Source organism: Falco biarmicus, chromosome 4 (genome assembly GCF_023638135.1).
Source record: "Falco biarmicus isolate bFalBia1 chromosome 4, bFalBia1.pri, whole genome shotgun sequence".
NCBI classification, from domain to species: Eukaryota; Metazoa; Chordata; class Aves; order Falconiformes; family Falconidae; genus Falco; species Falco biarmicus.
In genome coordinates this window covers 51379087-51397389 of record NC_079291.1, presented here as the reverse complement: position 1 = coordinate 51397389, position 18303 = coordinate 51379087, and the positions used below count along the sequence as shown (strand labels likewise).

At 37.4% G+C, this 18303-nt stretch overlaps 1 protein-coding gene across 2 annotated transcripts in view; it reads right to left on the bottom strand.

The window, feature by feature from the left end:
* VIPR2 (vasoactive intestinal peptide receptor 2) overlaps window positions 1–18303 on the bottom strand; it is a 57099-nt gene that overhangs the window by 34419 nt on the left and 4377 nt on the right. For both annotated transcript variants that reach the window (XM_056336389.1, XM_056336390.1), the window contains exons 3-4: window positions 5344–5451; window positions 3350–3447 (exon numbers count right to left, since the gene is read on the bottom strand). In XM_056336389.1, the coding sequence (XP_056192364.1) occupies window positions 3350–3447; window positions 5344–5451 (206 nt within the window). The remainder of the gene's footprint in view (window positions 1–3349; window positions 3448–5343; window positions 5452–18303) is intronic.

Sequence of the window (18303 nt, the reverse complement as noted above, 5' to 3'; positions counted from 1 at the left end):
TGCTTAGCAGCCCTGAGGATCTCTTTCCATGAATTTGTCTTTGTATGACCCTAGGTGTTCAAATCTCATAGCCTGTAACTTGGATGTATTGGGGTTTTTGTGTGGTCTAATAAATCTTAGGCCAATTCATCGTAAGATCAAACAAAGCTCTATTAACTGACCCAGTCATTATTTTAAACAAAGTGGACACATTTCAGTCCTCTACATTCACCAGGCATCTTGCCGTTTTGTTAATAAAGTTGACAGCGAGTTTAATACTCTGTATGAAGACACCTAGGACACTTCTCTAGCTTGTTCAGTCTAGGCAGAAGATGTCAAAATATGTCAAGGAAAGGCTGCAGTTAGGCTCGGGTCGTGTTAACATACCTCGATGTGTGTTTCTAGCATGGTCAAATCAAGCTATTAATTTTGCCATTGTGCTGCCATGAGCTCAACAGAAGTATAAAAGGAAAAAAAAACACACTTATTTAGATAACTGAGATGAACCTAAATCTTCAAGGTTAGCAGTTTACTTATAGAAAATTTACTTATTTCCTATAAGTAGGTTTACTTATAGGAAAGAGAGTGGAAGTATATAATAAAGGTTTAGATATACAGTCTGATGTAATAACAACATGCAGATAGTTTGTTCAGACACTGTCCTACCTGACGTATTGGTCCCCTATTAATACAGACAGGAGTACTAAAGAATACTAGCAGAAGACCTAATATAAGATAAAATACTCAATTTAATGGTGCTGTATCAGAAACTTACGGTTAATTTAAAAATGTTAAGCAAATAATTCCTTTTTATAAAACCTGCTAATACACCATTTGATGTGGAATAAAAATTGTACATTTTAACTGTAACTAAAATCAATGCAAACTGTTGAAGCAGACAAGTTCTTTCAGCAGAAAAGGTCTGTATTTGCTTAACAATCTCTATCATTTAAACCTTCCCTAGAATATTCAAAACTGCTCAAGCCAGCAGACACATATCTGGAGAGATATCTGTCTCTGTATATGCATATATACAAATAAATAAATAAATAAATACAAAATATGTATATACATTAGTCCCCTTTGAAGTAAAGACACAAGTCCATATCCTAAAAGACAGCAAAAAAACCCCCAGGAATAAATACTTTATTGGATCTGTAATGGAAACTCATTCAGCAGTGACGCAGGCACCAAACTGACGTCAGAGCTTCTACCTACTCCTTTAACATTGTTTTCAGAGAAAGCACAGAGAAGTAAACTTAAGACTCGGTACAAGAAAAGCATTTTGCCACCTTCCCTAAAGTGTTATTTCCTTAGCTACTGCAGTTTTGAGGGCAACGTCATATATCATCTGCAAAGCATACTGTTGCACGAAACTTTTGTGTCCAAAATATCTTGTATCCAAATACTTAGGATTTCCTTTTTAGCTCTTTTTTCTGAAACTCTAGGTCAAATAAAAATGAACTATACTGCTTTATGTTGAGTAAAGATACTTTGTTTTGAGGTGCTACCACTGAGCACTAAGATCCAAATTCAAGAAAGCTTTCTGTGCAGCAGTTGGCTGATGCAGAACCTCAAATAACTTCTGAAATCTCACAATTGCATGATACTTTCATTTTTTTATATTACCTCCCATGAAGAGATGGGTTTAAACATATGCTTTCCTGTTTCCCTTTTCAGATTTTATTCTCATAATTTTTGTCCTTTCTTTAACTAAAAAAACCCCAAAAAACATTTGCATAGGAACAGCTTAGCTTCTGACAAGCCAGCACTGCTGTATCCACTTTTCGACTTGTCACTGTTTAAGTCAGAAAAATTGTCTTGTCCCACTGAAACAACCAGTTTATGATCTTCAGGCAAAGAATATTCCCTAAGCAATGACACTGGTACTTGAGAAAAAGGACAGTGCCCTTGGGCCATGTTGCTTGAAGTGCAATCAGTTCTTGCATTTCTCCTTTCCCTCCCTGCCACATGCTGTGCATTTGCTCCATACCTGTATTAGGTAGCTATGATACTCTAGCTGTTGTATTTTTGTTAATAATTTTTTTTCAGTATCTGCTTTTCACATCTCTTTTCTGATTTTTAGCTTCACTGGTTTCTTATTTGCTCTTTTCCAGGCTTTTGTAAATGTTACAACTATTTCCTGTTTCCAGTTTTTCTAGGTTTACTACTGCAAGTATAGTCAACTTGAACTTCATTCTCCTTCTTCAAATTACTAATGAATATGTCAAACAAACTGCTCTTCTGTTATACTAGTTCATCTGCTAATTAAGTATTTCTCACTACTAGAAATGTTATCCTCTGTTAATTTGAATTTTTAAATCTTGACCCATTTTCACTCCACATGACAATTGTCTGGGTTGACTGATGGTGTCTTAAAACGGCTGTTTTAGCAGTAACGCATGTTTGCTCCCAAGCTGTCAGATGATACCAATGTTTTAGAATATGTCTTCAGAAAAGTTGGGAAAAAACATAATCTATACATTTTCTTTATTATCTATTTTCAGCTGCAGTAATGGTTAGGCTTTTGAGTAACGAAAGACATGGCATGAACTGCATGTCTTAGCTAGAATGCCAGTACATCTCTGCAAACCAGACGGAACAGATCTGCCAAAGCCACTCTACACATACGAAAATCCAGAAAAACCCAAGCAGCCAAATATCTTTATTCATAAGAGGACTCCATCTGTTCATGATAACAAGTTTTACTGATACTATGAGCTCATGCTTATAAACAAAATCTTGCTCTGTTAGCCTCAGCAGGAAAACAGATAGAAAATAGGTAAAATGTGATGGAAAAAGTACTTTCCTCAACAAAAAGAACAAGAAATAGTATCTGCAAAGTGATCAAATTAATTTTTCCATTTATAGTGTATTTAAGATATCTTGCTAGCTTCGTGAACCACTTCTAATTGCTAATTCAATTGAAAGTCCAATATAAATCTACAATAATTCCAATGACCTAAATTCGTTCTATTTTACTTAAACACATACCAGCAATCAAGTGATGCATGTATTATTAACAGATTATTACACTATTAGGATTTGTTATCACAGAAACATCTAGAAATAACACAATGTAAAACATACTGTGTGCAAGCCAAATAACACTGCAATATTAGAAATACAGATGCATTACTGCAATTACCAACTGCTTACAGCCTTGAGTTTCAGTTACTGAATTCTACATTTCTGATTTTATCTTATATGACATTTGCAATCCAAGCATATGGCAAGACTGCTACTAAAAATTACTACCGATTTTCATTAATTCTGATAGAGTAAACCAGTAATTATTTAGAAACAGAACATGTCTGATAGCTGTATTGAACATCAGCATCTAAATTCATAGAAAAAGTACTTTTCCTACCTTATAATCATCTTCATAGTCATTATATCCACAAGTACTTAAAATGTCAGGAAAAATATCTGACCATCCGTTAGTCGTACAATTTTTGCTAATATTTCCTGTAAAGCAACGATAGAGAGTTTAAATCAGAAAGATTTTAAATTCTCCTCATCGATGAATCTTTGGACAACTTTGTCATTCTCTGTTAACATCCTGTATTTCCTAGCACACCTGTTAAAGCAACGCAGCCATTTCTTTTCATGTGCTCTTCATTCATACTACTTTGGCTTTTAATTTTGCTCAGTTGCCTTTGCACTAGAGAAAAACAAAAGTAATTCCAAGCTATGATGGCAGGCTTCCACTTTGGTATAATAGCTATTTCTATTACACCTGCAAAAGCCTAAAATATTTTCATGTTTTATCTGAAGTATTCTAGAGGGACTCTTTCAGCTTACTCCATAAAGCGGATAATTCGGAGGTAAAGCAATTTGATAGAAAAGTAATTTAAGAGAGAGCTGTTCTAACCTCCTATTTCAGCTTTTCTGAGAAGGCAGTGCCAAATGATCTAGAGAGTTATAAAAGCTCTTAGATAATATGGCAATGATTTACTGCTACAGCAAATGTTTGTAGAGTTGGCAATGCACTTTAAAGGCCAAATTACGTGATAGGTTAAAGAACAAGGAAATAAATATGCATGCTGAATCTCACTCCTTGAGCCAATTCCTGAAACAATGTAGCCCAAGGAACATGCAGGAGATGTGCGAGTATGGCTGGAAAGCAATTTTGAGCATCTATTAATTTCAGAAAGGATTCTTCGGTTGGAACGGAGAGAAGTTGACTCTTTTCCCAGACAAAGTCAAGCAGATGAGATGGGGGCAGCCCATGATTCTGCTCCTTAATCTAATTAATATGAACTAATGTTCATACAACATGGAACAGCTTCAATAGGAGAAAACTGAAGAGTCTGATGTCAGAATAAAGAATAGTCATTAAAATTATTATAACTTACTTTTACAATGTTAAATTGTAAGCAACTTGCCCTCACTTTTCATAGAGAATTTTTATATCCATCATACTTGAAATATATAATCACATATTGCTTTAGTTTTCAGTTTACCATTGTCTTAACTGACTTAAAGATGCGTGGTTTTCACCACACAAGAACAAATTTATGTGTCACAGATCAACTTTGGCAAAGAATAACCAAGCGTGTTTACATATACACTTCAAATTAAAGCTTTTGTGATTTTTATTTTGCTGATTGGTTACTGGAATTTCTTCTCCGTATAAAGTCTTCAGTGGAAAGTTGTAAATATCCTACAAATGGTTGAACAGCAAACAACCAAATCGTTCTGGCTTATAAGAAGGCCTTGACCTCAAACCACAGTGTCTCCTCAAACACCAGGACCACTTCTGCTATTTGGCATAGATATGGAATTTTTTAAAGAAAATGTAACGTATTTACACACTTTGAAGAGTCTTCACTTCAAAAGTACATCATGATTCTCTGACTAGACAGAGAAGAGGAATGTGTTACCAGCATGACAAATTACGTCAAAGCCAGTTTTGCAAGAAAATGACTCTTAAGTACTCAAGATGCTGAAGTATTTTCTACTACATGTACTGTAAGGCCTTCTACCTTAGAGAGAATTAGGCAATGTTCTATGGAAGACACTGTTTATTTCTACACCATCATTCCACACAACTGTTAAAAAGGTTAAGGCTGCCTTAATAATGAACACAAATAGGTCAAAAAGAGCAAGCAGTATCTTCAGCTTTGATGAGTAACACTATATCAGAATACATATTTAGTATCTGACTCAAAGAACACCATATGGACCACAAAGACCATTATTTGGTCTTTTCATGATCTATCATAAATAGCTCTGTTAAGAATCGATTATCATTAAAATGAAAACAAAAACCTTCAACTGCAAATAAACCATTTTTAGCACAGTATGTTATAAAATACCAAAGAGAAGTAAGCAAAAATACACCTTAAAATGAAAGAATACCTGGTTTGCCAGAAAAAAGGCTAAATACTTTTGGACAAGGGACAGTGACAGTCTCTCCAATCTTTGCAGGACGCCAACAGGTGATGTTATCCCAAACTCCAACACATCCTGAAACAAAACCAGCAGTAACAGTCTTGAAAGCTCAGTATGGCCTGAATCACTGGACCGTTATCTACCTTCTCAAGAACTGGTGGAAGTTTTGGATGAATAGCTCAAGAAAGATTAGACTATTCCAAGAAAGATGCAAAGGTGGTATTTTCTATGAAAATGTTAGGAGAATCTTAAGAGTTTGCTGATTAACCAGCTTATTTTTAGGTCAGTTAATATATTGTTTGCAAAACGCCTCATTAAAACTATGTCATTTTGATGGGATGATGCTAAGAAAAGATAAGAAATGTTACAAAATAACTTCTGAGTATGAATATGGCTTATTAACAAGATTAACAAAGTTTTGAGAGTCTCTTAATCACAGAATGAACTTTTTTATCTGCAGTAATAGGCAGATTGAACATCACAAAGAAATATTTAAGTAGTTCATTGGACTCAGCTTCACAAGCACGATATGAGCACTTCATGAGTGAAAAATGAGGAACAATGGGTGTGGACTTACAAAATCATCTCTCCTAAACTAAATAACAGAGATTTGAACAAAGAATGGTTCTGTATATTGATTTCAGGATGGGGGGTGTGGTGTGTCATAAAATTTTATAGGCATATTTTTTAATAGTACTAGTAATAACTTGTAACTAGTAGATAGTCACAACTTGTTACAGCTTTGCCCATGCTGATATCTATATAAATGTGGCTCAAAAGCGGTATCTTCTGAATGAACATAAATCTTCCTCTAGCCCGCTACAGGCACTTGGATCAACCATGCTCTATTTGCTTACAGGTGTCTACTTATAATGCATGCCTTCTAACCTAAGTGAAGAGTGATGAAGGTTTCTGAATATAAGCCTTAGGAAGAATTACGAGAAAAAAGTAAGGAAATGTTACTCATATTGTCTTAGTTCAAGTCATCTCAAAAAAATAAATTGTGCAGAATTCTGGGCATTTATGTCTTCAAATAAGGCAACTGACAATTGACAAGTTATGTTTTTAATTAGCACTAAAGAGAGAAACGAAACTTTTATCCTACCAGTGTTATCTCCATAAGATTATTAGAAACTGTAACAGACAGTTTGTTCCTTTCAGTACAGACCATGAAACTTGGATTAGGAACTGCTCACATTCATGTATAATACTGTTCTTCACAATAATTATAGTAATAGAAATTCACTATTCATTTACTCTGTACTAGTGAGGTCATGCCCAAAATCAAGCCAACTGAGTTAAATGAAGCTGAAAAAGGAATATTTAAAAGTTCTAAACCACATTAGAGCAATTAAACTTGGACAGCTTGTGTTGACTTAAAGTGTCTAGTACCCTACTTTCAAAGTTTTAGTTACATTCAAAGTACATGTAAAGTAGAGAACCCAGGAATGTGTTACAGAACTGGCAGATGGATTTGCACCTGTGGGCATGTCCTGTATGCAGCATGAAGGAGTGCCAGTGGCAAAGCATTTCCATGGGCTTTCCTTTCCTTTGGAAGACATCTAAGTGTAACAGTTGGAAGGAAGCCTCTCTGCTGTACCAAGAACAGGGTTTGGAGATGAAAAAAGAAGATGAGAGGAGGATTATGGGGCAAATGCTGCATTCAGTCACCAATTCCATAGAGTCCCCTTTACACAGTTTCCCAAGGAAATGCTATTTTCTAGAGGAGTCACTTGTTCATGGGGACTGAGTCTTTCTTCACTCCTCTTAGGATTGTACAGCTCTAAATGCAGCATCTGTTCTATATTCAGAAAGATGATACCAAATATAAGGGTTTACTAATGGGAACACTTCACAAAGTTTATCTGTGTGGATAGATAACACAAAATCACAGAATCATTTAGGTTAGAAAAGACCCTTAAGATCACTGAGTCCAACCGTAAATCTAACACTGCCAACTCCACCACTAAATCATGTTGTTAAGAGCCACTTCTACAATTCCTTTAAACACCTCCAGAGATGGTGACTCAACCACTTCCCCAGGGAGCTTATTCCAGTGCTTGACCACCCTTTCAGTGAAGACATTTTTCCCAGTATCCAATCTAAACCACTCTTGGCACAAGAGGCCATTTACTTTTGTCCTATTACTTGCTACTTGGTAGAAGAGACCAACACCCACCCTGCTGCAGCCTCCTTTCAGGTAGTTGTAGAGAGCAACAAGGTCTCCTCAGCCTTCTCTTCTCCAGACGAAACAACCCCAGTCCCCTTAGCTGCTCCTCAAAGGACCTGTTCTCTAGACCCTTCACCAGCTTTGTTGCTCTTCTTTGTAATGCCTTATCCTCCACTGCCCTGTATACCTCCAAAGAGGTACGCAAGAAATGTACTAAATGTTCATTACACACACACTGCCATATTCACATATTCTTTTCCAGCCAAGCATTAAAAATCTCCAAAGATGGAGATACCACAACCTCTCTAGGCAACCAGCACACACACAACTTCCTCTATGAAGAATTTTTCTATGCATCTAATTAGGATTTCCCTTGCTGCAGGTTGCTTCCATTGCTTTCTGTTGTGTTTCTTGGTTGGTTTTTTTTGTTTTTCTGTTCACCTTTGGGAAGACTATGGCTCTATCTTCTCTATAATCCCATTAGGTAGATGAAGAGAGCACTCATATCACTCTTCTCCGAGTTAAATAAACACAGCTTTCAGTTAGTCGTTATATACGGCATATACCAGTGCCATCTCCAAGCCCTCAGTTCAGCCAATTAATGGCTTTTCTTTACACAGGAGCCCAAAACTGGACACAGTACTCCACTGAAATGCAGTCTCACAAGTGTCAAATAGAGACAGACAATTGCTTCTCTTGATATACCAGCAGCACAGTGTATGAAGGGTGCACTGCTGACTCATGTTTAAATTAACTAAAGCCAACTCCTAAAATGGGTCAGAATTTTGAACCTAAAAAAAATTGCTTATTTTTTCCCCAAAAAGCCTGAAGTTGTGAATCCAGTTGCAGAGTCTAGACTCTAGGTACCTGTGTTTACTCCAATCAACCCCATCCTTATTTTCTTAATATTGTGGGATTAACCTCAGCTTGTCGAATTCTCCAGTCACCCGAAGAGGATTAACTGTTTTGGTTCCTTTAGTACAGAGTGTAACACACTTTGAACTCCATATACGCTCCTATTTTCCCCATTGATCATGCAGAGTTTGTCCTTTCTAATTTATCTGCCCCTACAGGTGGTTCATACATTTATTTAAGAATTAACTCATGAGTTTTATCTATGCTCTGTTTTACCTGTCTACCTGGTACTCCGTTGTAGCTCTTGTGTCTTTTATCATTAGTTATAGCATGTCTGAGATGATATTGACTTGGTCATCTGTATATAATTTAAGGGGTTTACATGTGAGCAAGTCATCTTCACATCCTTTGAAGTCAACAGAACTTAAACATGCTGAAGTGCTTCCTGAGTTGCAGTACTGGATCAAAACAAAGTCCAACTCTTCATGATGCAGCACCAGGGCTTATGCAAAGTAAAAGAATGTTCACCTCAGCCAATTCAGGTCATGCTTCCTCCCCAATTGATTTTAAGCCAGAAACATCATCAACAACATGACATACAAGTAACCAGAGAGACAAAGAAACTATTTTCTTCATCTGCCAGCACTCAGAACTATAGCGACAAAATGAAACTCTTTTGGCTTTGATGGATGTACTGCCTGAGCCAGCATAAACAAGCCCTGGAGTACACAAGAATAATTAGCATCTTGTGCAACTTCAGACCTTTTTAGTTCATCCCCATTTCCACTAATAAGTGAAAGCTGAGATGAGTCATGAAAGTGTTCATGCACACCCATAAAAGCTGATTACTTTCACAAATTTTCCCTTTTGTTTAACATACTCTCTGAAAGATGGTGGATTTGCTACAGTAATCTGCAAACAGTTCAGAGGCTTTTATAAATTTTTGCTACACTGCTATATGAACTAGGTGAAGATTTTGCTTAGAAGGCATCTGAACAACATGGGACTTCAGAGCTCTGTTATTACATTTTCCACAAAATCCCACACAACTCTTACTCAGTCTTCCATTACATGAAATATTACACAGAAAAACTGAGATCCAAGTCCTATTCCCACCAAAATTAATCAACACAATTTGTATCAGATCTCGAAGCCAGCTTGCATGAAGGGAATCAGTATACAAGTTTTTGATATTCAAAACATTACAAGTCCCTAATGTTTTCTGGGGCATGTATTTTTTACCTCAATTTTCCCTCAGTATTTTAGGACTTTACAGGCATGTATGGCACAGCTGAGAATACTTTTTCAGACTCCTTAAATCAAATAGATGAAATAATACAAAAGATGTACTTCTTACACCTAGACTACATTCAAATGCATCAGCAATCATGAGAGTGAAACTTGAGTGGCTGTCATCAGAATTCCAAGATGAACATAAAGCTCCATTTCATGTATATTTACAGGCTTATTTATTATGGTACAGGATATCTGAGAAAACTGCTAAAATGTCCTGGAGGCATTTATATTCACTGAATGCCCACAGTGTGCCTCTGAAAACTGGTCTAGGACTGAATACTGAAATGATAGTGTTACTGGTATACTGCTACAGGCTGCTAGAAGTACAACTGTTAAACAACATGCACTTTTCTGGGCTTTCAGACCACACCTTTCCTCATTTCCCCTTCCTCTGTTATGACAATATTGCAGTCATGTATCTTTTTCTTCTCTTAGCAAAAAATACCCTTATGCAGAGGTGGGATACAATTAACAAGTCCATTATTACTACACTTGCATCAATTTGTCTCTTCCATTCCAACAACATATCTCTATTGTACAGCATGAGCTTAATTGTGCACAATTGGAATTAGCAATTAATTTCTCACTGGTCTTGGAAATTCAGCGTGTGGCACAACTGGACACCGTGGTGATTTTCACAGGTCTTCAAGTAGATATTGTTCTTTATGCACCACAGTACCCTTTTAAAACAATGACATAAGTGATATTGTCAGGGGATGGCAGAGGAGGAATCACTTCATCCTAAAACATATGAAAGCAGGCCAGATTAATTGCTCCCAACAATTGTCTGTTTCCCCCCAGTGACTACAACAGCAGCCTACAGTGCTATAAATACCTACACTTGGAAAATGAAGGTGCAATAAATACTAGGTTAAATGTGTCTCTTTCTGCACGTAGAATATCTAATTTGATCAAGCTTGATATTCTCCTCTCTACTCACTCACTGTCTACTGCTCTCTGTCCAACCATTAATTCAATCAGTGTTAGGATTTCTGGACTGTCATCCATCACCGCTGCACTTCATATAAACCATTATGTATGCTCTTATTCTCCAGAAACTTCACTCATCTCCCACGTATATAAGCCTGTTTCCTACTTTCTCCAAAGGATATTAATCAACAAATATACAAAACATTTTTATCTTTAGCTTTAAATAAGGTTTCGAGTTTTACTTCTAATAACAATTTTACCAATAATTCTACAGAAAATATCTCACATTTTAAATAAGACTTAAATTGCTTCAATCTTTATATCCTATAAAGTCTTCAATTTTATCATACTTTTAAAAATATTTTAAGGACCCAAAAGTATTTTCATGTACATTTTTATCCTTTTACTTTTATGTTCATTAATGGATTTAATCTCTATGTTTTGCATCCTGCTTCAATAAATTCTCAACGTTTTGGTCCTTTCACTCCGATATGTACATTTATAAAACCAGTCCAACTCTTTGTCTCTCTTAGCTCCTCAATTTTTTCTGGGCATCTCTACTACTACACTCTTTACTGGCTTCTTTACCAATTAATAAAGCTAGCAAAGAAAAAAAAAAAACAAACCCAAAAACAAACCAACCAAAAAACCAAAACCCAACAAAAAACAGCCTCCTCAGGCCTGCTTCTGTGGTGTCTAGAAGAACACTCCTGCACTGTACATACAGCAATCTCTTTTTAATCTCTTCATTTGCATCATTTATTTCTCTGGTGTGTCATTCACAGCATATCCAAGCAAAGAATCAACCTTCTCAGAAAACCTTTACTCAATGACTCGCTCAAAAGTGTGGCCACAGTGTCACTCCTCTACTGCTCTTCCCTCCTGTTCCTCCAGATGATACTGCAGATGCTATTCTTCGCTAGTTTCAATGAGATCACTTACTTTATTTGAATATTTAGTCTTTAATGCTTGTGATGCCTTTGCAGATAACTTCACAATGAAAGGAAACATAACAGACTATAAACTACATTTTGTTTCTCATTTTTTTCAGCTTACATAAGCATGGTCAACGCATTCATCACCCTGCAGTCTGAAGGCCAGTCTTTGAGCAACAAGTTTGCTTACCTACCTACATGCTTCTTCATCTATAAAAATGTGTAACACTGGGTTTGTACTGGAAAGTTTTGTTTATATATACATTTATCCATACATTAACCACTAGGTGGCACTTTGCATTTGTATTTTAGAAATTTCCAATTCAAAGAGAGGCCTAGCATTTTTTAAACTGCCTAGGCGTGTGTGATACATGGAAAAAAGTGAGAGTGCTTTCAAAATCAGCCAGAAAGTTGTCAGCTAGTCAAGGGTTTATTTTTCGAATGGGGAAACATTTTGATTTTTTGTACTTTACTTGACAAGGCAGAAGCAATCTCACCTCTTACGGGAAAGGTTTTCCAGACTGTAGGTCTGAATGCCGCAGCATGTTATTTAGACTACATGAGAATTTATGAACGCACACAGACTGAAATTCTTTCTGCTTTTTCACACAAGTAATAATGAAGAAAGGGAAAGGAGGCACTAAAGAAATAGCGAGCTAGCAAAGTGGAAGCAAAGCCACAGCAAAACTGCTTAAAGTGGTAATAGGAATAAGACGGTAGCAAAAATACTATGGCCTCAAGCTAGTTTGCTGAAGTTATTTGTCATCTACTTTTTGTCTGGGCCCTGAGCACACTAATAGGCCTTAACGTCCCTGTCCCGCCTCACTCCCCTGTCCAGGGTCCCATCTAAGCTCAGGTCTGGGCCTCCAGCGGTGGTATGGGGCACCTGACCAGCTTTGCCACAGCAGCACCTGTGCCACCTTCTGCCTGGGCACCCGCCCACCACTACGGCCCTGCCCGGCCATCCTAGGGCTGTGTTCGACCCTGGTCCCCTGCATCAGGCCAGATCCTGACCCCTGCCCTGCAGGCTAACGTCCACAGCTGTCCCTACCCCTGGAGGTGCCCAATGCCCCGGGCTGGGGGGGGCCGTGGCTGCCCTTTGGCTGCCTTGGCTGCTGGTGGGACAGGCTCTGCCTGCCCTGCCTGCCCTGCCTGCCCACCAGCCCCCAATCCCCCTCTGCAAGGAGCTGCCAACCTGCACCCGTGTGAAAACCAAAACACTGGCTGCAAACTGCAGCTCCAATATGCTTATGTTGAACTAAAGCGCTGTTGTGAAATTGTGTAGTGTATACAAGCTCTGATTAGTCAGGAATACTGAAGAAATGCAAATGTAAACTTTTTAATTGCCAGTCAACAAAAACTACTCCTACACAGCATGTAGAATTTTGGAAGTCTACAGTACACATCAGGTGTAACTAGTTACACAGAATGATGAAACCATTAGAGTTTATCTCATATTCACCTAAAATGATTGCAGTTTATAGGTTTTCAAAAGCCACTCCTATTACCAGGCATGGCAAAAATGTGCTTACCGAGATTTCTAGGGTACTACTGACTTTTCACTAAATGAAATATTTCAAAAGAAATGCCTTATTTCTCTTCTGAAGAGCAGTTTCCTGTTAGAGAATCAAAAATCTATAAGCCAATTATATTTTTTAATGGAATTTACCTATTTTTAGGGTTCCATGAGGAAATACAGAAATTGCTAAAAACTTTGGAAAAAATCCTCTGAAAAAGAAAACATATTTCCATCCAAATTCTTCAGCAAGTAAATCCTGCTTTCCAATTACTCAAAATGTTCTTTGGAGGCAAGAGCATTTACTTCTGTATGACTGGACCGCACTCTAACCTTACCATAAGAAAACTATTTTCCATTATAGTGCAAAGATATTAATGGGTGTATAGTCAAAGCAGTAAGAGGTACCTTCATCTTCGCATTGCTCCAATTTAGACATGCTACACATTCTTTAAAAGCTACTATTAAATCTCAATCTTCTGTTTATATAAACCACCACAAAATACTAATGGTCTCTGTAAAGTATTGGAACCGCGTATTTCCGTTAGTTTGGATTATGCCTAACCCATGTGCTATTTGTTGTATTAGCTGGAGCTTTTTTAGTGCTTTGGTATTCAAGGTGGCTGCCTTGTGGTATTTGAACTCTGGATATCATGGAGAGCGGGCTGCCATGGCCACAGATGTCTTTATCAGGACTCAAGTGCAAAACTATGCGGGGCAGTATTTCTTTCAGAATCTTCTGAAAAACACAATAAATTCACTGGCTGTGCAGTTTTCCTTTTCAGGGCTCCAAATGCCATTTATTAATGTTGACTGTTGAATTGCTATTCATGTTTTGAGGGGGTAGAAATTTCAGACCTTCAAAACTGTAGAATGTATCTGTGGCTACGTATTGCCTTTCTTCTTTCCAAAAAAGTTTGTTATTTTCACTCTTAGTAACCTTTATTATGTCAGATTTTTGAATAGAGCTGATGAGGACATTTTCTTGGTCTTCAATGTTGATTTCCTGTTGGTTATTTTTCAGTAGACAACTCCTTTCATTCAAGGTTCTTTCTCACCTATCGCCCAGCCTCCTCAAAAGATGAGCCAGCTCTGCCTCTCTTCTGCCCTCAGATAATTAAGTATAGCTTCCACAAAGCCCAGACATCGTGAACACCACAAGGACGATCAGTTTTATGTAGTGTCATTAACGATGACACTTCAAGTAACGGAAGCCAAAATAGACAAACATTCAAAGCAGCCCCTTTAGCTCCCCTCATAAAAAAAAAACAACAAACGCATGAACCAAAAAGTAGCAATATGTCTTACTACAGCTAGAAAAGCAGCAGCACAGAGATTCAAGAAAGCTAAAGTTGTCCTGCCAAGAGCTCCTGCTGCTACATGAAAGGAAGTTCCATGATCCCACTCTCTCATGTAATTCTACTTTCAATGCTACCTCAGATAACTAAAGAGCATCGCAGCCTGAACTACTGACTTATTTTACAGAGGAAATAGCTGAAAGACCAAACAAAAACTGACAGAAGACCCTGACGAGATTGGGTGGATTAAGAAAGGGGAAACCTTGAAGAGATTCCTTTTCATGTAACAAAAGAAAGGTCTCATCTGGCTTTGTGTGTCTCCAGTTTACTGACATGGAGGCGAGAGTGATCGTCATGTTGGTTTTGTTATACTACGTCAGTCCTTTTGTGCAATACAGAGATATATGTGTGTGCGTACGTGTGGGTTTGGACAGCAAAACAGGCACCTTTCTTACTGGAGAAATAACCTTAACAGCAGAGGTTAGTTGGATAAACTAAGTTTTGGACAACTTCCCACGGGTCCAACATTTGAATATGCATCCCACTATTCTGAAGAGCTTTCAGAAAAATGTGCTCTGTTTCACTCACAAGATCATGAGCTCAGCACTGGAATCACTGAGTGAAATTCTACTGGCAGCCTAATCCAGGAGACTGGATTATATAGCAATATTGGTCCCTCTTTCTTTAAATTTATGAATAAGTAAGAGTGTCATTTTGGTAGTCCTGTCTGTTTTAATTTCCCATTACTAGCTGCATTATGAAGCCTCACTGAGAGATTTATGAAATTCTTCCAAAGATATTTCTCCTTCCATCTACATCCCTTCCTCAAAGTTAAGATGTCATATCTAAAATTAAAAATGTCATCTGGCATATGGGGTCTCACAAAAACACATTTTGGAAAGCAAGAGCCAAGAAGACTCATATAACTGTGCAGCCACTCAGTCCAAAATGAATAAAAAAATCCTAGACTTCATTTTTTCATAATAAAATCTTTTTCAAACTTTTTGTTGTAGAACCCTGTTATAAAGTCTACTGACTGAGTTTTAACACTTTTTACCATAAGATTTCACTAAAGGTGAACAGAAATGAGACAATTACTTTATAAGGAAAAATTCTAAATAATAAAGACAGAAATTTGCAGTGGGCCAATTTTTATGTATTTTCAATCACTTTTATTGGGACCTCTCTATTGGGACAAGCTGTGGGTAGTAAGTAAAAAGTAAACCAGTGTTTTTCCACGTAGACATCAAAGTTCGTAGCTATTATAAGCTATTTAGAATGCAATTCATCTGCCCTCCAAAAATGAGTATGCAAAAAAAAAATCTCTGCTAGGCTTCCAGCTAAGGTGCATCCATACCTCAGGTGTCAAATTATAGAAGCAAAGAAGAAAATAAATGCAGACAGAAGCTAATGCAGTCTTCATAAGATAAACAACTAGAATTGCTAGAGCACTACAGAGAGGAAGGCACTGCTACAGATCTTTGGAGAATGACTTTCTTCCCTAAATGGAGTGTAATGCTCTCCACTAATGGAAGAGTATGTGCTAATGCCTGAAAATCCCCCAAAGGGTGCAAAGCAGGAGGTCCAGATGTCTAACAGTTTGGCATTGGCAAATGAGCAGAATTTAGACAAACTGGGTCCTCCAGTTCTAACATATCCTTAGCATTGTTCAAAGGATGTTTACACAGTATTTATACAGTGTTTCCCTGCAAAACACACTATTGCTTTATTCAGCCATGAAGTCAGAAAGTCCTTCACAGATTTCATAGTCAGTGATTTTAGGTGTGCTCCAAAAATTACTCAGTGAAATTCTTCAGCCCATGTAATGAGGCAGCTCAGGTAAGGTAACATCATTTTATTACGTAAAAACAAAACAAACCACAATCACCACTAAATCTTTCCTTTATGTCTCCCTAACTGGGAGCTGAGAAGTATTAGATAAGGTATTAAATACGTAATTGGCATCTATGACAAAGGAGAAATTGCCTGTCCCGTAAATTTGGATCCTTCAAATTCAGTAGCTGTGCACGCCAGCCGAATTCTGGAGCATGTTACACAGAGGTGTGAAGGCTTCTCAGGTGCCCAAGAATTTAATGAAAAAAATCCCACTTACATTGATAGGGGAGGCCTTGGCCTTTCACTGAGATAGTGGAAAATCTCAGTAAACCTTTATTTCCAAATTCTAGACAGGACCTTCATAGATTTCATGATAGCTTTTCTAAGGCAGGTAGCAAATACTAAAGTTAGAAAAGCTTGACAAAGGCTGCATAACCACCTTTCCAATTCAGGAAAAAGTGAAATAGGATTTGTGAATTTCTTGTAATGAATTATGTTTCAAAAGTACTACAAGTTTTAGGTGTGGAGCCAGGACTTGGACTAGTTCCAGCTTGCCAATTTTCATTAGTAATTCTTCTTTATCAGCAGTCAGAGTGTCACTGTGACAATCTGCAAGTCTCTGTTCAAAATACTCCTCACATCTTTGTATGAATACAGAGAGTTTATCAGGAAAATAAGGACACATAGAGAATGGGTATTTTTGGAAATGCAAATGCATATATTTAATGTAGGCTCTTCTGAACAGGCTCTTGGTAAAGGTATCTGTAACGTGAAACATAGGATAAATTCTCCTGTAACATTAAACATACAGTTTTTAAGGGTTCATTACCACAGGGACTTTATTTATGTCTCTGACAAAATGAAATATACCCCTAGATTCAGCCAGGCATTCAATTAAATGTGTAAGTCCTTCCACTGCTGTTTTATCACTACCTGCGGGGCTGAATCAACACCATCAGACACGCTGTCTCTTCCTAAGACGTGAAGTTCTTCCACAGCAGTTTGCCTTCAGGAGGCACCCCTCTTTTCCAGTGAAAAGAGGCTGTGAAGAAAATTTTGACAGAAAACTTCTTTCTTCCCCTAGGGAACCCAAAATAAAACTGGTGTGCATCACAAGAATACCCTTGGAGCGGGCCAGAGTCTGGATCACAAAAGTGGATCTTGAAGAAAGCTTGAATTTCAAAGCTGTATAATAGCCAACAGTGAATTTATTAATTCAAGATTTAATTCATTAAGCTGGGCTACTAATTATTTCTCCATCTGGCTTTACACCAGTGTTATTTATTTAACAGCCATCTCTCTTCACCAGTCATATAAATAAAAAAATTTAAATGTAGAAGATTTATTCCACTAAGATTTTGCTTGGAGAGATCTCCATGTAAATTTGTAACTGTTATTATAATTTTTCTAATTACCGATCTTGAGTAATAAAAAGGAGGAATTATCATAACATACAAACTGCTGATGATCCTTTTAATTATTTTAGTGTATACAAATTGGTACTAGACTATGCACTGAGTGAGTTACACATTTACATCAAGAAGACAGGTGGAGAAAGTATCGTGAGTTGGGATTCATGTTTATGCTCAAAGGGCACCGCAGATGGCAGGTCCCCGAGGTACCATAGTAATCTTCGGAGCACATTCAAAACGGACCGAATATGAACAAACAAATACACTATGTATCACCTAGTTCAGCCAAAGGAAAACAACTGCACTGCAAGAGCTGTGGTATTCCAAGGAGCCCAGTTATTCTGAGATTATACATACCTGGACTACCATAGCAAAAGGCAGGACACCGATGAGGTTTAGGGCTTTGTGGAACCAATTTGAAATTAAATACTTCCAGCCACTTAAAGATCATTTAGCAGAAATTTAATAATTAGTTTTAGGTGTGATGTTACTTTGTAAAAATCGAAATTGTAGTTTGAACTGAAAAAAAAATCCAGTTTTCTTTAGATCTAAACTTTCTTTCCCCTTTATCTAAGTCTCACTGAAAGTCCACCCTTCCTTTCAGTATTTCACCTGTCACCAGCAAATGAAGCACTCCAAGAAGCACTTCTACTTTCGCACCAGCAGGTGTGTAGAGACT